Genomic DNA, 19,740 nt, shown 5'->3' on the forward strand with positions numbered 1-19,740 from the left:
GACTATGATTCACAAAGTGTGTTCATGCGTTTTCTCTTATAATCCTTATCAACAACTCTGAGAGGTAAATGCGTTCTAACTTTACAGATGAGTAAACAGAAGTTCTGCAAAATTAAGAGGACTGTCCAGGGTCATACAGATGGCACATGGCACAGCCCAATTCAAACCCAAGCCTCTGCTTCCAAGTCAGTGCTCAGTCCTGGGACTTTGTTGTTTGGAACTTACTCGGTCAAACATCCGGTTCAGCAGTCTGGGAACCACAGGGAAGATAGTGGGTTGAAGCACCTTGAGGTCATCCATAAGCAGCCTGATGTCTCCTTGGAAAAATCCAATTTTAGCTCCGTGACACAGCATTACACACTACAGGTGTAATGGAAACAACAAACATTTTATCATCACAGCAGGGCTTACCCAACATACGGACAATACACAAGACTTAGCATTTCAGGCCAGTTTCCAGAAATCTTAAATTTCCTAAATATAGCTAACTTTAAAAAAACCGTGCATTTACTAGTCATTGTACAACATGGAAATGTGGTATTTCTCTTGGTCATCCTGAAGATACAGGAGTTAGTAAAAAAACAGGCTATGTTGTTTTTAGTGATGATCACAGAGATTCTACTCTCTTGGTGTGGTGATAAGTATTTGCTGAATGAATGACGTGGTATTACGTACTCTAAATATTTTTAGTGGCTGGGCACAGTGGTTCATGCCTGTAATCTCAGCACTTTGGGAGGCTGAGGCAGGCAGATCACTTGAGGTCAGGCGTTCCAGACCAGCCTGGCCATGCTATGGTGAAACCCTGTGTCTACTAAAAATACAAAAATTAGTTGGACTTGGTGGCAGGTGGCTGTAGTCCCAGTGACTCAGAAGGCTGAGGCTGCAGAATCGCTTGAACCCAGGAGGCAGAGGTTGCAGTGAGCCAAGATCGTGCCACTGTACTCCAGCCTGGGCAACAAGAGGGAGATCCTGTCTCAAATATATATATAGCATTCTAGAAACTTTACTTTTAATTTATTCTCAAAATAAAAACTTAACTACGTGCCTACAGTCCACGTTTATTAAAGCCTCATTTTCTTTTGTTTGAATCTAACTAAAAGTTTCTGAAAGACCACCAAGTATGAAGTTGTGACGCCAGAGTATCTAACACCAGAGTGGCTTGCCATTCAGCTGGAATATACTGCGTGATTCTTTTCCTGTCTAGTACAAACTGTACTGGCAAGCCATATGAACTTAACCGTTTGCCTATTTTAAATTTAAAAAAGATTCAAAAGATGACGCAAGGGAAGTACAAACATTCTCTGACATAAAAGTAGAAACCACAAGAAAGGTACACCATGGTTCACTGTTTAACAATTACAGCTCAGAAGGCTTTTGTTCAATGTGGCCTGCCTTCTAGGTACACCTCTAAAACAGTTAGGTACAGCAACTCGTTTGAGATTGCTTCATAAACCCAGAAGATCCTGAGGAGTGCAGGAAGTAGAAGGAACAGATGGCAGACGGGATCTAATTGCCTTCGATCCTCTGAGGTGAGCAAATCCTACAGGGCAGCAGTCATCCAAATAAGCTTCGTCTCCAATACAGCAGTGGGCACACAGCTGGCACTCAGTAACTACTCACTAAATGAATGAATGGTGCCCATTGTTTTTTCCTATAGTATAAAATCCAAAATTGTCCAAGAAGGAAAAAAGGTGGTTCTTGGTCAGTTTTAAAATTAGTCACACAGTTGAGTACAGGGAGCCTAGGCAAAGGTCAACTCAAAGATCATCTTTTTTTTTTTCCCAAGGGCACTTAGAATATTGGTGAAAAAATTAGTCTCTCTTTCTTCAGGTCAATAATTTAATATATGTAAAAAAAAGAAAAAATTAGTCTCATGCCAACTTGTGCATTATGAACAGGCAAACTAAAAAACAGAGACATTTTACAGAATGGAAGCCTCACTGGGCTTTGTAGAACTGAATTAATAATGACAAACTTTTAGAGGTGATCTTTCTGGACTCATGTCCATATTAGTATCCTTCAAAAGTCTGAGCTCCTAATTTTAAAATGAATGATTAAATTCAAGTAACCTATTCAAACTCAGAAAAAGAATTTATATTCTCTCAAATAATCACCATTTCTAAAACAGGGCTGAGCAAAGAATTCTTTATCAGGACGACAGTCTGTGCATTACACTTACCAGCATGAGCTGTTCATATACGTGTGCAAGTGGTAAAAACGAAATGTGTGTGTCACTGGCATTGAAGGCAATTACTTTCTGTAAAACACAACTACTTAGTAGAACATACACAAACAAGCAAGCAAGGAAAACAAAACTAAATGCCTACCTCTACAACTCTCTCAAACATATGGGCGAGAGGCAAGAAAGATATCAAAACATCATCTGGGCAAGGAATGACTGTATTCTGTAAGCAAAGACACCAGCAAGACAGAAAAGCATTAAGACTTCCAGTGATTTCCCTTTTATTTCAGAGCACATAGTACCTCAACACTAAGGAGGAACAGCTTTTGCTTATGGTCTGTAACTTTTTCTCACCAAAGAATAAAATGAAAAGCAAGGGGCATGGTGGCTCATGCCTGTAATCCCAGCACTTTGGAAGGCAGAGGCAAGTGGATCACTTGAGGTCAGGAGTTCAAGACCAGCCTGGCCAACAAGGTGAACCTCCTTCTCTACTAAAAATACAAAAATTAGCCAGACGTGATGGTGCATGCCTGTAATCCCAGCTACTGAGGACGCTGAGGCAGGAGAATCACTTGAAACCAGGAAGCGGAGACTGCAGTGAGCCAAGATTGTGCCACTCTCAAATTAAAAAAAAGAAAGAAAGAAAGAAAGAAAAGCAATACTTTAATTATTCAAATAAAGTGGAAGTCACTCCTAATAACAAAGTAAATCCACTTCAGGACTTTAATCAAGACAAGGAAAATTTTGCCCAAATTGGAAGGCTAAGGGATTATGTGCTCTAATCAATTAGTATTTCATCATTACAGTATCCCCAATACCCAGCAAGTTCAATTATACCTTAAGAAATATAGAACCCATTTCAACATAAAATTATGTATTATGTTACAAAGGAAAAGGAGGAGAGAAGATAAAAGAAGGTAGATTTCCAAGGTCCTTAGAGTATTTTGAGTTTGATCAACATTTTTACCTTAAAGCCCTACTTCAATCCATGAAAAATACCACAATTTGTTTAATACAACCTCAGATCTGGCACCCAGGAATTTGCTCTCCTATAAAATGCTGATCATGATGGGTCCACAGGCAGATTAAATTTGGACATCTGGTTTCCGTCACAATGGGCCTTACGTAGGGCAGGCACAGTGAGGGTTTGTATAGAATATTCATGTTATTAACATAAATAATTCTGGCCAAAACAGGAGGTATCCAAACAGCTGCTGTCGCACCAACTAAGAAATGAGGGCACTGTCGTTACCTAGGGGATGACGTACCAAGTTCTGAGCCATGCCCTTTCCCTTCCTAAAGCTGGGTCACCCTTCATAATAATGTGACAATGGATGAAAGCATCAATCCTGAGCAAACACAGCAGCCCCAGGAGCACTGGATGTGGGCTGGGCATGCTATACTCTTAGCTTGATTTTATTCAAGTCTGACAGGCACCCCAACCAGCACTTCTCAGGACGAAACTGTTATATTAACATGAGAAATCAGACTCCATTCTATCTATACTTTCCCATTTTCTAATTTAGTACAAAAATATGTCCATTATCATTAGACATTTTACAAAGCTGAGAAGTTACTGATGTTGTACTTGATACTGTAATTGATTTGATATTATAGTTGACTTTAAACAAAGTTCTGTAACCATTTGCCTCAATGAGCCACCAATGCATTTTAAGTTTTCTTTGAAGGCCAATTAGGAAATTAAAATTTTACTTTGGTAAAGTACTAAATGTTGAACTCTGTTTAGAAAGTGTACACCTTTTAAAAGGGTATTTGGAAAGTGTGAGCCAAGTAAAATAACTAGTAAGCTCCCTCAAAGATCAGTTTTCTGCAGCCACCAAACATGTCCATTTCCCACAGCCATTAAGCTTGGGCTCCTGCTATAAAAAATTAGAGCTACAGAATACTCCCAAAGAGACTGCAAGAGCCAATTATGTTAAATGTGAAAAGAGTATGAGGAAAAGGCATTATGTTGTTCAATAAGCACCTTTTAAAAGGCAAGTTTGGGAGGCTGGGCGCGGTGGCTCAAGCCTGTAATCCCAGCACTTTGGGAGGCCGAGGCGGGTGGATCACAAGGTCAAGAGATCGAGACCATCCCAGTCAACATGGTGAAACCCCGTCTCTACTAAAAATACAAAAATTAGCTGGGCATGGTGGCGCATGCCTGTAGTCCCAGCTACTCGGGAGGCTGAGGCAGGAGAATTGCTTGAACCCAGGAGACGGAGGTTGCAGTGAGCCGAGATCGCGCCATTGCACTCCAGCCTGGGTAACAAGAGCGAAACTCCATCTCCCAAAAAAAAAAAAAAAAAAGGCAAGTTTGGAATAGGCTCTTGGTGTTATGGACTGAATCATGTCACCAGCCCTTCTAAATTCCTGTGTTGAAGTCCTAACTCCCAATGTAGATGGGGCCCTGCTGTGACTGTATTTGGAAGTGGCCCTGATCTGATAGGGCTGATGTCCTTATAAGAAGAGGAAGAGACACCAGGCTCTCTCTCTCCGTGCATGCATGGAAGAAAGGCCATGTGAGGACACAGGAGAAGGCGACCGTCTGCAAGGCAGGAAGAGAGCCATCACCAAAAGCCAAATTTGCCGGCAGTTGATCTTGAACTTCTAGCCTCCAGAACTGTGAGAAAATAAATGGCTGTTGTTTAAGCCACTGAGTCTGTGTTTTTTTTTTTTTGTTTGTTATGTGGCAACCTTAATAGACTAAGACATTGGATAGTAAACTTTAAAATTATTGGAAATCAGTTGTAGTGCAAGGCTTTAATACTTCTAGTGCAATGGAAGTCATACTGACCACAATAGATAATAATAACTAAAAACCTTTTAACATTTCAGTGCCAATTTAAAATAAATTATTTCCCAAATACTGGGACACTGGATAAAAACACAAGAGAGTCCATCTCTTCTCTGTCCTTTCCTGGACATATTTCTAGGGCAATATCCAAATAAAGTTTCATTATATAAATGTTGCAGTAAACTTCATCTGTCAATTCACCTTAATTGTCACAGGCAAGGGTTGGTGATAAAGTTCAAAGTGAAAACCATGAGAGAAGGTGGACCGGGGCCTACAGTTCTGCCCTTATCTGTAGGTCAGATCTTTTCTAAATACCACATGAACTCAACCCGTGATGCCACCTTCAGCACTTTCTTCCTCAAGGACTAATGTCAACCAATGAAGAAAGATGACAAGATCCCCAAAAGTTACCTCTGTCATTTTCACAAAAGCTGAACAATCGCTCACTACGTTTCGATGAGTGATCAGTGCTCCTTTGGGGTTGCCTGTGGAGCACATATCAAGCAGAACAAAGTGAGAGTAAAGAATGACAGAAATGAAGGAGGCCCAGAAACTCCAAATAATTAGGGCCTCAGACACCTCTCCTGTTAGATACATCGTGAAAGCCAAATGTTGAACACCACTAAATTCCTGTGCAAGCTGCAATCCTTTCACTGACTCATCTTTAAAAACCTTTATTAATATAGGCAAATTTTAAAGGCTATACATAGTAATAAGAGAAGAAAAACCAGAAATTTTCTTCCTGGGAGCCACCAATATAATCTGTCCTAGGAAGACAGGTGAATCTAATATCACCTTCAATACATGCTTGAGGGATTATCTGGCACTCTTGGACTCTGAGAAGATCTTACAGAGCAACAAGAAGACAGCACTTGAACCACTTCCTTCTCTTCTGCTTTTGGTCCATCTACCATTAGCTGGTAAGTCATCCAAAAGAGGTGGGGGAGAGTACAGACCACCGGCTGCCACACGTAGAAGCAATTCTATCTCAACACTTACCTGTAGTCCCACTTGTGAAACAAACTACTGCAAGATCTTCAGGTGCTGGAGGCTAAAGAAGATTAAAAAAAAAAAAAGCTGGTATAAATCAGACCAGAAAAAAGAACTATAAGCCATAAAGTCCGGGGCTAGATATTGAAAACTACAAAGAGGACAGAGCAGGGTCTGACACAGTGTGCTTACCTTGGGCTTCTGTCTGTTGGCTCTTCCCAGGTCCTTAATTAGAAGAGAAAAAAAATCTTAAATGGAAATGTTTTCCAACTGTAAAGGATAAGGTCATATCAAGTCAGGTAAAGCTGCCTTTACTGTGGGGTTCACTCACAGCTGGCTCGAAAACAGCATAATTTTCTAATTAAAGAAACTATAGTAGCCTTAATTAACCACAACCAAAATATTTATTCATCCTGAGAAGCCATTTTCCAGTTACCTTCTCTCTTACATAAAACTACATAAATGGTATTAGGACTGGCCTTTAAAATAGAATGTATTAAAAAAATAGCAGTCAAAGTTTTTTTTTTTTGTTTTTTTTTGAGACGCAGTGTCGCTCTGCCCCCACAGGCTGGAGTGCAGTGGCACAGTCTTGACTCACCGCAACCTCTGCCTCCTGGGTTCAAGCGATTCTCCTGCCTCAGCCTCCCAAATGGCTGGGATTACAGGCACCCCCCAACATGCCCAGCTAAATTTTTTTGTACTTTTAGTAGAGATGGGGTTTCACAGTGTCAGCCAAGATGGTCTCCATCTCCTAACCTTGTGATCCACCTGTGTCTTCCTCCCAAAGTGCTGGAATTACAAGTGTGATCCACCGCTCCCTGCCAGCAGCCAAAGTCTTTACAACGCATTTCTGGTCCCCACTTGCATTTCCTAGTAGGGCCTTCAACAAAACCCTGTTCTTAATCATAACTAGATAATGCAGATACTCCATACGATGCTCAAATCAGGGCACAGCACTACCTTATCACCCAGCTCTGCACAACTGACATCTGCAACCTGGGGAGAAAAATCAATCTCTGCTAGATGGAAATGCTAGCCATTTTGGAGAGGCTCAAATATCTCCCCACGTAGAGTTGAAATAGGATTTGGGAGTCTCCAACTATAAAATAGGCCACAGCAGAACCTCTAGGACTACTTCCTGAATGGACTTAAAGGTTAAGAATGACAGACTCATTGCCCAGGGCAGCATTTCCCAGAGGCAGGCTTTCAGTCACTACCACTGATAGGGTTCGGTTTACTGCATTAGGGCAGTCTTTACTGCATTAAAGCCACTTTAATATCTATTAATTTTAGTAAATGAACTATTCATATTCTTTTCCTATTAAAATGGAACAGCTTGAGTGAGCATATGGAATGAACATGCCATTGAACATGTTCAATTCGTATGGAAATTAGATGGGTGTGCTCAGGGCTCAGTGAGTTTCTGCCCAGCATATATTAAGTTTTTAATCTTAAACACATTTTAAATGACATAAGTGACAGACCACTGATTAAGAACAGGAACAAATACATCCAATTAGAAATCAACTAAAAGCTAAGGCAATGATAATTCTGTACTTTTTTTTCAAAATAACCTTTATTAGCTCCAGATTTCTACTCATCTATTAAAAATCTTACATAACTTCTGAAGATGTCCAATTCTTCAAAAAAAAGGATGTTGAATAAACCATTTACACATAATTTGGCTCTTAATTTATTAGGAACAAACATTATTCAAATTAGTGCTCTTCTGTCATGAAAGTTTTCACAGCCTTACATCTGTCTTACGGTATCATTTAGGAAAAATATTGCAATTATTAAAAAAAAAATCTTGTCGTTTTTATGTTCTCAGAAAAAAAAACATAAACAAAAACAATTCTAGTTAATTATAAACACACTGAAGTATTTAGGAGTAATAAAATCTGCAACTTACTGAAAATGCATCAAAAAAATAAGATGAATGGAAGGATAGAGTGATAGATTGATATGTGATAAAGCAAATATACTAAAATGTCAATTGGTGGTGGGTATACAGCATCTGCTAAGAAATTCTTTCGACTATTTGTATGTTTAAAATTTTCATGATTATTAAAAATGCAAACATTCCAAATACCAATGATTCTAATTTTGATCCCTTAAAAAATACATTAATATAAAGTCAACCACAAGATCAACCATAATGCTAATTTTAAATTCATTTCTTCAGACCTTCGTCTTTTGCTCAGAGTGTTTTTAAAAACTAAGTATGAATCATATTAAGCAGGTAAAACAATGTCTTCTATAAATTAATATTTTAATATAAACTTTATATTATAATCTTCAATCATCTAAATAATTTTTAAATCTTAACATTACTTGTTTATCATACAGCAGTCAAAAAATACCAGAAAAATTCCTGCATCTGTGAGGAGGGAGGGGAATAAAAGGGAAGGTAGGGAAAAAGAGATTGCATTATAGTAAGAGGGGTTTACAAGTGAAAAAACAAGAGGGAAAACGCTAGGTAACCAGCTAGCTAATACCGCAATTCAACAAGAAAGCACACAGGTCAGCACTTGCGGAATCATGTTCGATGCTACTGAGAGTCAGGCAGGGCCGTGCACATGCACAGAGAGAAGGTTCTGTTAGAACACACGAGCCTCCCCGTGCCTACCAGGTTCCTCAGGAAAGGTTCTACGGATCCTTACTTATAGCCTCCAATTCTTTGTAGAAGGAGGAAAATCACACATAAAAATTTAAAATCCTTTCAGAAAAATATTTCTAACATCTTTAGAAAGAGAATGACTGACTCTGTTTTCCTGTGACGTGCTATGATATGTATATAAAAAGAGCTTCCTCTGGCCATGTTCCTTGGATGGAAGTCTAATCCAAGTCCAGCTGACGGCGACCAACGTCTTAAATCACCTGACGTCAGCACCCAAGCTGAGCATGCCCCACACTCATTCTCCTGGAATGGCTGCTTTTAAAGTTGGTTAGTGTGACTCTTAAAAGATTCAATATGAAAATAAACCAAATCAAACATGTATGTTGGAAATTCACCAGGACTCTCCATGAGCCACCAGGGAAAAGAATGATGAGGCTGATTTCTATATTCGGCTTGGCAGTAGAGACAAATCAGTAAGTAGAAGGCATTAAAGCCCAAAGAAGACACAGAAGCCGGAAGTTCCACCTGCCTGAAGCTGAAATTCCCATTTCCGGCATTTACGGGCACAGCTCGTCAGTGCTCTGGAATAAATACGTGAGTGCTGAAAGCACTTGGGTAAGGTGTGATGTGTTAACACTGGGCATGGACGTAGAATCCTTTTTCCAGTAATGAGACAGAAATGTCTGCTCTTTCATGGGTCGCCGATGGCGGCTGCATGATGGCACTAGACAGCACTGGACAGATTGTGTGAGCCAACATGGCTCCAGGGAAAGCCCTCAGGGAAGGAGGCAGGGAACTCACCTCCATTGCCTTCATGCTGATGACTTCCACCCCACACTTCTTGCCTCGTTCCACCAGTTCACTGCCATAGGCATCCATGAGAACTATGATTTTAAGGCCTGGTATTAACTTATTTTCTACACCCTCTAGTAAGAGTTTGGCCTTGTCTGGCTTGTCAACAAAAACCAGAGAGAGTTCAGCTGTAAATGAAGAGATACAATGAAGAATAAGCTCTGGGATGTTAAAAGTTTGACTCTGTCATATCTGGCACAAGGATACCTGAAGTACAACATTCTTTGAATAAAAAGGTAAATACACATTTAAATGTAAAATCCTTGTCAAATCAAATGTAAGCAAATGTAAAGTCACTGAATCTAACCAATAACTAGGCCAATAATCCAGGCCAAAAAAACCCAGCCGTACCTTTGTTGATTATGTACGTGATGGCTTCGGATCCAAGGGTATCATAAAGTGGAACAATCACCATCGAATACGCAAAGCATCCTTGTTCAATAATCACCCACTACACAAACAGTAAAGGTCAGGGAGAGAAAACAAAATGTCATCATAGAATCAACAAGGAAAACAACACTCAAGAGAGATTCAAAGTGAAAATGTTTGATGCAGCAAAATTAACATTTGTGTACCTACTACTCCGTGCCAGGTGCTAATGAGGGATTCATAATGAGAACAAAACACTTATTCCCTTCTTAAACAGAAATTAGGATCAGGCATACTAGCTCACACTGGTAAACCCAGCCACTTCGGGAGGTCAAGGTGGGGGGAATCAGCTTAGCCCAAGAGTTCAAGACCAGCCTGGGCAACACGGCGAAACTCTGCTTCTACAAAAGTTAGCTGGGCATGGTGGCACACACCTGTAGTCCCAGCTACTTGGCAGGCTGAGGCAGGAGGATTGCTTGAACCCAGGAGGTTGAGTTTGTAGTGAGCTGTGATCACACCACTGCACTCCAGCCTGGGTGACAGAGTGAGAGACCGTATGTATGTATGTACAAAGAGAGGAAGGGAGGGAGGGAAGGAAGAAAAGAGAGAGAGAAACAAAGAGACAGAAAAAGGAGTAAGGAAGGAAGGAGGGAAGGAGGGAGGGAGGGAGGGAGGGAGGGAGGGATTAAAATCTGCCTGAAGAATTGAGGCAAATATGTGAAAAGATAATCAGCAATATCAGATAGTGGCTGACTCAGAGATAAGTGAGCCCACCACGGGCCAAGGCGGCTGCAGGTACTACTGGGAGGTGTAACTGAGATTGCCTTTGGACAGAGAGGAAAAGAGAGAGAGACAGAGACAGAGGGGGGCAGGGAGATGCTAACAGAGGGGACAGCAGGATCAAAAGCAGGGGCAGGGGGGTGAGAGCGATCTGACTGGCACAGACAGCTCTGGCTGGAGAGCAGGAGCAGCCACTGAGGATTTCTCAGCAAAACAGTGGCTTGGGGCTTGAGGAAGATCCCTCCGGCAGCAGGACACTGTATGGCCTGGAATAGGGAAGGAGTACCTTATCTAATAGTAAAACTGTTTTGATGAAGTCGCTCTAGAAAAGTGAAGAAAAGAAGTGAGATAATAACTGGCCACATTGCCACATGGAAGATGCAGTAAGATGTGGCTGAAGGCGCTGGCCACATCGCCACATGGAAGATGCAGTAAGGTGTGGCTGAAGGCACTGGCCACATCGCCACATGGAAGATGCAGAAAGATGTGGCTGAAGGCACTGGCCACATCGCCACTGCCCTACTACTGGACAAAGGTGAAAGATCACTCTTTCACTATCATTCCCAAGGGCCCCCACTCCCTCCAGCTGCACTTTTCTAATGAAGTCATCTGCAGAGCTCCAACACATAGGACACTTAAAGGCACAGCTGGGGGAAGGGGGCACAACCTGCTCACATCCAGTTGGCCTGGAATTGGGCTTCTGAGTTTTGGTGTTTTCCCAGAAGGAGTTTTCAGCCACCAATATGGAGATCAGTTCCAGGCTCCTTGGGTACATGTGACACATAAGGAAAGTGCTTCCTGCCACTCCACCACATGAAAATGTTCCACTCCCAGACACAGGTGTGAACGTGGGCATTCCCTTGGCCTCCCCACCCCTATTTCCTTCAAGATTCTACTCAGGTGCCACCTCCAGGAAGCCCTCCTTGACTGAGCTTCTATAAGCCTTCTGCTCTGTGTCCACACTTACCACATGACAGAGAAAGCACCAGTGTTTAGGTCTGTATTTCCTTATGTGGTAACTCAGGAAGAGGGACTGAGTCACTGTATTTTGGCACCCCCACACAGTGTCTGACATATAATAGGTGCTCAGCAAACATTTGTTGAACGAACTCATACATATATGAAGGAACCTACTTATTGAAGTAAGAGATTCATTTTGCAGTTCTAGAATCATGATAAAATTCCATCAAAACAAACATTTTGATGTCATTTGGGATTAAAAAAAAAAACTACACTCTACAAGCCCACCCATAGTCCCGCTGTGGAGAGTGCTGTTTTCCCCTTGAAAGGTGACAAAACTCTAAGAAGCCATCCGTATTTAAAAAAAAAAAAAAAAAAAAAAAAAAAAGTCAGTAGCACAGCAACTGAGCCAGCATGTCTTCTGGACACAGGTAGATATTAAGAATAAATTCGATTTCTTCAATCCAGGTGTCTGCATTTTTCCAAGACAGCTAGACCTACTAATCTGTTGAGTCACACTAAAAGAGCTGCTCGTTTAAACTCACTTTCTGCTATGTCTGGCTGTGTCCCCACTCAAATCTCTACTTGATTGTATCTCCCAGAATTCCCACATGTTGTGGGAGGAACCCAGGGGAAGGTTATTGAATCATGGGGCTGGCCTTTCCTGTGCTATTCTTGTGATAGTGAAAAAGTATCAGGAGATGTGATGAGTTTATCAGGGGTTCCCACTTTTGCTTCTTCCTCGTGCTGCTGCCATATAAGAAGTATCTTTTGTCCCCCACCATTCTGAGGCCTCCCCAGCCATGTGGAACAGTAAGTCTGATTAAACCTCTTTCTCCTCCCAGTCTTGGGCATGTCTTTATCAGCAGCGTGAAAACGGACTAATATGCTTTCACACATTGGTTTATAGAAACCATGCTGGGCCTAGACCGCCCATGAGAGACTGCCCAAAGGAAGGCTGGCTAGTGGTGAGTACTGTCCCATTGCCCACGGTATTTTAAACTCTGGAAACCAACCAGAGGGAAGGCCTCATAGCTTTCAGAAAGGAAACAAAGGAGCCTGCATATTACATGAATAACTTCTTAATGCCATTTTTCTAACCACAGAGGTGACTTTTTCTTTTTTTTTGAGACAAAGTTTTGCTCATGTTGCCCAGGCTGGAGTGCAATGGCGCGATCTCAGCTCACTGCAACCTCCACCTCCTGGGTTCAAGCAATTCTCCTGCCTCAGCCTCCCGAGTAGCTGAGATTACAGGCACCCATGACCACGCCCAGCTAATTTTTATATTTTTAGCAGAGATGGGGTTTCACCATGTTGGCCAGGATGGTTCTGCATTCCTGACCTCAGGTGATCTGTCCACCTCAGCCTCCCAAAGTGCTGGGATTACAGGCGTGAACCACTGTATAGGGCCCCACAGAGGTGACTCTTAAAGTAAAATGACTTCTTTGTTAGTTATCTGTTCTAAGGATTTTGTCTGGGAACCTGGTTTTAAAAAAACTAAAATAATCCCCTCCAAAAAGTAATTTTTTGTTTTCTTTTAAAGGCAATTAAATGGCCTTGCTTCAGGTTTTCATATGTGCAACTTTCTAAGGTATAACACAAAGCTGTATTTTTAGTAGCAATCAGACCACAAAATCTGGTTTCTAGCAGAAGTTAGGCCCTTATATCTGAGAATTCTCAAAATCATGTACAGCAAGTATCTACTGGTTCATACCTCTGGTCTATTTTGAGCAAAGATGCCAACAAGCTGATCTGGGGCGGCCTTGAAGCCCTTCTGGAGCAGTGCTGAGCCTATGCACTCCGACAATTCTGCAACCTAAAACGGAGAGGAAAAGTCAGAAACAGCATCGGGCCCCAACTCCAGAAACAAAGCTGACAGATGACAGACTCGTATCTCAGCCAGCAGGCAATGCTACATACAGAAGGAAAGACGGCACATGCAGATATTCCTTTACTGATAGTTTTTTTTTTTTTTTTTGTAAAACATAAGGTTTTATTCACAAGAAATCAGAATTAAGAGAAGGGTTCCTTCAGCAAAGCAAATTAAACTTATCCCAACAGCTACAGGTCACAGATTGTTATATGGCAGGGCTTCTTAGACATTTTTTTCTATTTTAGTTTTATAAAATTATAAAATTAATAGAGACATGAGGTTTTTTAATTTATAAAGCAGCCAAAACTTGTTTATTTGTTACAAACACAGAAACAGCAACTTTTTTTGAGAGATCTATAAAAAAATAAGAGCAAGCTCTTATCATTTAGTTCTACAGTTCCATTCTTGAGAATGTATTCTTAGGAAACAATTCAATCTCAGGAGAAGGTTTTTAAAAGCCTACATATAGGCCTGGCACGGTGGCTCACGCCTATAATCCCAGGACTTTAGGAGGCCACGGCAGGCAGATCACTTGAGGGAGTTCAAGACTAGCCTGGTCAAAATGGTAAAACCCCATCGCAACTAAAAATATAAAAATTAGCTAGGCATGGTAGTGGGCACCTGTAATCCCAGCTACTTGGGAGGCTGAAGCAGGAGAATCACTTGAACCTGGGAGGCAGAGTGTGCAGTGTACTGAGATCACACCACTGCACTCCAGCCTGGGCAACAGAGCAAGACCCCCTCAAAAAAAAAAAAAAAAAAAAGCCTACATATAAACATATGCAAATATTTCAAAATTATTGCATCAAAAATCTCTAGGGTAAAAAACCTAATCATCCAGTGGCTGAATGATTAAGTAAATGATGGTAAATTACTAAGAAAATGCTACATAGTAAATATTATAATTATGAAAACTGCACCATACTTAGGACAATATTACAGTGATAAGCAACACACATAAATATAAGAACGCATATTATAACAACTAAGTAAAAACTGGTAGGTTTGCAATATTTGGCACAGTTATCCTATCCTCTCCTCGTCCCTACCCCAAATAAATTAAAATTTTAAAGAAATCTTTAAATCTTTACAGTAATTTTTTTTTTTTTTTTTTTGGAGACAAGAGTCTCACTGTTGCCCAGGCTGGAGTGCAGTGTGCAGTGGTATGATCTCGACCCACTGCAACCTCTGCCTCTGGGGTTCAAGCATTCTGCTGCCTCAGCCTTCCCTGTAGCTGGGATTACAGGCACCGGCCACCATGCCCAGATAATCTTTGTATTTTTTAGTAAAGACAGTGTTTCCCCACATTGGCCAGGCTGGTCTTGAACTCCCGACCTCAGGTAACCTGGCTGCCTTGGCCTCCAAAAGTGCTGAGATTATAGGTGTGAGTCACCGCGCCCCACCTAGAGTTATTTTCTTTATTCTCCTCTGTTGGCAAATTCTAAGAGCACTCTTAAAGCACACCTGTACCCATAGGAAATAAGGCCACACCTGCCCCCTGGCCTGAAATCCTATTGGTTCTGGGCCTTGGCACCATCCTGGCCCTGCCTATGGGGATCAGACTGGTTCTGGTAAGGTGACAATAGGGTGACACAAACAGGCTCATTACCCTCTTCTCCACAGATGAGTTCCAAAGTCTTGGTTGCATTTAAGGAATTGGAACCTGAGAAATGCCAGCAATTGGATGCTATATAGCTGGTAAATATTATTGAATAATATGTGCACATTTATACTTCTAGAAAGACAGTTCATACATTCCAAAAAAAAGAAAAACCCTTTAAGGCATTCCTCACCACTAAAAGGTCATATTCATTGGATGACTGAAAAAAAAAAAAAAAAAAGATTTGAATGTTTAAATCCAAGTTGGCTTCAGTTTTGTATCTTCACCCATTTCCAAATGAAGCGTGCAAGTCATAGATTCACACCTTCAGAAACCCCAGTGATTTTCAATCTGCCTTGAAAACGCCAATCTGCAATGGACGGTTGCCTCTTCCAGCCAATAAACAACGGAAGCAACCGAGGAGGCACGGAGGGTTCCATGAGGCCTCAGGACCATCATGCAATGCTATGTGTTCAGCACACACAAGCTGTTCTCACACTTGTGAAAATGGGGGATCCCGGAAACTACATTTGTGCAGGAAACTACTATTTGGCTCTGCTAGGACAGAATAAAAACGGGAAATCCTTCCAGTCATGTGAGCTACTGATCCTAGCTCCTTCTACAGGGCAGGTGTGAGAAGTCACAGATGAACACCTCTCAGGCAAAGCCTTCTGCATCCTGTCGACCCCAGAGGATGGCTGGGGAGAACTCGTGCACTTCGGTCTGAGAAGAACCAACAAGCACTACTGCAGGAGTGTGGCTCTGCGTCTGCAGAGAATGATCCCTTCCACAGATGCACCCCAAACACAACAGCTCCTGAACCGCCCTTCACACAAAACCCAGATGGAGAAAGTGCATTTGTATTCATGAATCCGCAGGACTACCTGCTCCTAGAACAGAAGACGGGGAGCCAGCAGCAGGAGCCTTTACTGGACAGCTGTGTGGAAGCAGCAGGCAGCAAAACAGAGCTGGCACGTCTGGGGTGCTCGCCTGCCCCAGGGTGCCACATGGACTGGGGAAGAGCCGTGGTATCTACATTCATTGTAATCATGATAAAAATAAAAATAAACAGCAACGTCTTCCTGCACTGCTACTGCCACTCATGAACCGCTGTTTCAACAGTTGTAGCCATCGACGGGTGGGGACTAGAGACTGACAAGGGACACTACACTCAGAGCCCAGCTTCCTTTGTGCTCCTACATTAACACAAGTGTCTTTCCCAACATCTATGCTCCTCCCTACGGCTGTCCTGGGGGTATGGGTGGTGAGATGGCCAAAGATAGCTTTGAAGGTCAGCAGGACATACTAGGAGAGCCCACACAAGAGGCTACAGGCCTTGCTTCTGGTCCTGGTTCTGCCACTAACCAGCTATGACCTTGGGTGAGTCACCTCTCTTCCTGGGACAGGCTCTCCTCATCTGTAAAATGAGGACATGTTTACATGTTCCAACTTCTGAGTTTTTCCGGTACTCCGTAGGTGGAGAGCAATAATTCTATGCTGCTAGTGGGACCGGGAGAGGAGCAGTTTCTAGAATTTTATCTTAAAAATTATACTCGACTTCACAATGTATCCACATCAGTGCTTTGAACTACTAGTTAAATTCCTTAACTCATTCCCCCTAAACCTTTGTGTCAGGTTTCTCCTTGGACGCCCCATGCTTACGGCAATGCTCTGAGCTGGTCCAGCACATACACTTTACGGAAGCATCCCTGCTAGCAAGAGTAGCCCACAGAGCCTGTTTCATACAAACTCACCTGCTTGTATGAAAGCCATTCATAGGGTTGGTCTGGTTTCCGAGAGCCTAAACAGGGGCCATTATCTAAAAAAGAGAAGGAACAATGGATGGGCTGAACACATATAAATTTTCCTGGATTTTAATTTGTATCCCAACCCTATTCTACTAAATATCAGGTAGGCTCAACTTTAGTTCTCAGATAAGAAAGGGTGACTTCAGATTGGAAATGTTTTCTCCCTCAGTTTTGGTCTGATTTTTTATTTGCTTGTTTATTTCTGCTTTGTTTAAGTGCGACAGGAGAGGGGGACAGGGGAGAAAAGGCAAAATCCAACTCTTAAGGACACTTAATTTGTGAATTCCTCTTTACCACCCTACTGGTTTAGACTAGGAGTCAGCAGGTGGGTGGTAAAGAGACCCTGCTGTAGTGGAAATGAGATACCTTTTCAGAAGAGGCATTCGTCAACACTTTGCAAGAAGTCGGAGCATCCTAACTCAGAATATGGAAAGGAAAATATAATTCTTTATGTGTCCAAATTCTGATGACCAAAGGTATCAAGAATTGCCTGGAATCCTAGTTACGTGGGTGAAGTCATGATTGCAGAAAAACAAAACCAAAGAAAAGATGCAAAATGAGGGGACGTGAAGGGGAATTTGTGAAGCAAAAGTTAGGAAATATCAGGATGTGTCCAGATTCCCATTCAGGTTTCAAAGAAGCAAAAGGGGATCAAAATGCATCTGGCTTTGGCATGTTAGGTTTGAGTGTTCGTGAGGGGGCTCTGATTTGATGTGAGGACCTAAGGAAGCAGGATGGAAGGCAGGGCTGGCCCCATCACACAGATCAGGCCCCAGAGAACAGCAGTGTGCTGCACACGCAGATTCAGGAGTCAGCCACGTGGCTGGGGAGGTGACAGCCCAGACACACTGATTTCTCTGCCATTCCTAGAAACAGTCCTGATGAAAACAAAAAGAGTTCTTCTCGGGCCCTCTCCAACTTACAGAGACTATAAAAAAACAGGGCCGTACAAGATGAGTCCAATCAGGTATTGTTTCCAGATGGGGAAAAAACTGCATCAGCCGTATGAAATGATGCAATTTTATTCCTCGAAAACAGAGATGGGCACACTACAGCCAAGGGCCAAATCAGGCCCACTGCCTGTTTCTGTAAACACAGTGATAGTGGCACACAGCCACACTCATTCATTTTTGTTCTGTGTGACACTGCAGTTGAATAGTTGCAACCAAGACCCTATGGTACCAAAGCCAAAATCATTTACTATCAGGCTTTTTACAGAAAATGTACGCCAACTCCGGCTCTAGAACCACGGTCATTAAGCCTCAGGCTGACCAGGGGAACTTAATACTATACCTAGGCTCTGTGATGCCCAGGCTTCAGCATTATTGACTCAATTGGACAGGGATGGGGCCTAGGTCTCAGTATTTTTTAGAAGCTCCCTGATGGCACAAAAGAGCAGCTAGAGATGAGAGTCACTGAGAAGCAGGGAGCTCCATCTTTATAAATGGCTGCCTCGGTGCAGTTTCAAAGTACTAGGTTTAAAAACTCTACGCGGGCTCCTTCTATCATTCAACAAACTTCTGCCCCTTATCCAAATGCTGGGTTTTCCCCTTTTGTAGAAGTTTAACTCTACAGTAGCCTAAGAAATAAAAGCTTAGAATAAAATGCTCCTCTGGGAAAAAAAAAAAAAAAAAAAAGCAAACCGAGACCTGCACAGCAGCTCCCTTTAGTGAGTCCAGATCAGGAAGACTGGACCTGCTCTCCTCCACCTTCTCTGACACATCCATAGAAGGACTTTCATTTTCCAGGGAGAGCAAGTGACCAAAGAAAAGTTATGTGACTTGTCTTCAGATCAGAAGAGTCAAAAGCATAATGTAAGTCACCATGCTCCTAGATGAACGTATATACATTTACATGTATGTGGCAGGTCCTCAAAAGGGCATATCATGCATATCCGATGTTGTTTCCCCCACATCTGGTGGTTTTCTTGGGAACTCTGAGTCTGTCCCACATCCCAGAGCTGTGCCTGTGAGGTCAACTGGTGCATCCCTGTGGTCCTAGGGAGTGTGGGTCAGTGGGAGAGTATGAGCAGGTGTGCGTATGAGCTGCCCTACGAGAGGGTGTCCTGGCCAGGGCAGTTCCCACCTGACACCCTGGGCTGCCCAGATGGGCTCCAGTCACCCATGACGCTGAACCAGAATAAACAGGTAAATACTTATCTTACTTGTTTTTATTAATTGTTCCTAAATGTATGTATCACTCACATTTATTTCAGTGTTTAATATAAGAAGTGTGGTCTTTAGAAGTTTGGTGATGTTTTTCTGACTAGAGAGATGCTGTGGGAATTTAACTCTTGTTCACATCAATTAGCCTATGGGAAAGTTGGTTTTATTATGCTCATTTTCAAGTTGCAGTTTCCAAGAACCTATCAAAGACATTAACTGAGGACTTACCATATACATGCTCTGTGATGTTGAAAAAGAACACACACACACACACACACACACACACACACACACACACACACTTTTTCACATGTCATGTGTTAGGCTGATCCACCTGATGGATATTAACTATCACAGACAAACGCTGACCTTGACACCAACTTTGAAAATGTTCATAAATTAAATAATACACAAGTAAGCTTGCTTTTCCTTTGTAATGGGGCTTAATGTACCTGCTATGGGAACACCGGGACAAACACGCTGTGCCAAGGCATCCAATGTTACCAGTGTCAAGTAAAAAACAACAGGCACTTCTTGAGTGCGTATTACACGCAACATATCATGAGGGACAGAGGCAGCAATACCACATGGTTCCTGACCATAAAGAGACTACGATCTAGCTGGCAGTGGCCCAAATTAAAGATAAACATCAGATGATTCAAATAACAAAGCATGGATTCCAAGACCATTTTCAGAGACGAACCTGATATAAGCAAAAACGAAGTGGCTAAAATAGAAAGAGGG

At 42.1% G+C, this 19,740-nt stretch overlaps 1 protein-coding gene across 6 annotated transcripts in view; it reads right to left on the reverse strand.

Annotated features, from left to right (window-relative positions):
• Positions 1-19,740, reverse strand: part of ACSL1 (acyl-CoA synthetase long chain family member 1) — a 71,910-nt gene that overhangs the window by 12,441 nt on the left and 39,729 nt on the right. For 5 of the 6 annotated variants that reach the window (XM_032298772.1, XM_032298775.1, XM_032298774.1 and 2 more), the window contains 9 exons: positions 16,778-16,842; positions 13,265-13,366; positions 9,793-9,892; positions 9,391-9,569; positions 6,162-6,194; positions 5,979-6,030; positions 5,391-5,464; positions 2,328-2,405; positions 226-360 (listed from right to left, as the gene is read on the reverse strand). In XM_032298772.1, coding sequence (XP_032154663.1) covers positions 226-360; positions 2,328-2,405; positions 5,391-5,464; positions 5,979-6,030; positions 6,162-6,194; positions 9,391-9,569; positions 9,793-9,892; positions 13,265-13,366; positions 16,778-16,842 — 818 coding nt within the window. Of the gene's footprint in view, positions 1-225; positions 361-2,179; positions 2,258-2,327; positions 2,406-5,390; positions 5,465-5,978; positions 6,031-6,161; positions 6,195-9,390; positions 9,570-9,792; positions 9,893-13,264; positions 13,367-16,777; positions 16,843-19,740 lie in introns of all 6 variants that reach the window. The other variant, XM_032298776.1, reaches the window with a different exon arrangement.

The sequence above is a fragment of the Sapajus apella genome, unplaced genomic scaffold (genome assembly GCF_009761245.1).
Source record: "Sapajus apella isolate SASKATOON/1434 unplaced genomic scaffold, GSC_monkey_1.0 scaffold39, whole genome shotgun sequence".
Taxonomy (NCBI): Eukaryota; Metazoa; Chordata; class Mammalia; order Primates; family Cebidae; genus Sapajus; species Sapajus apella.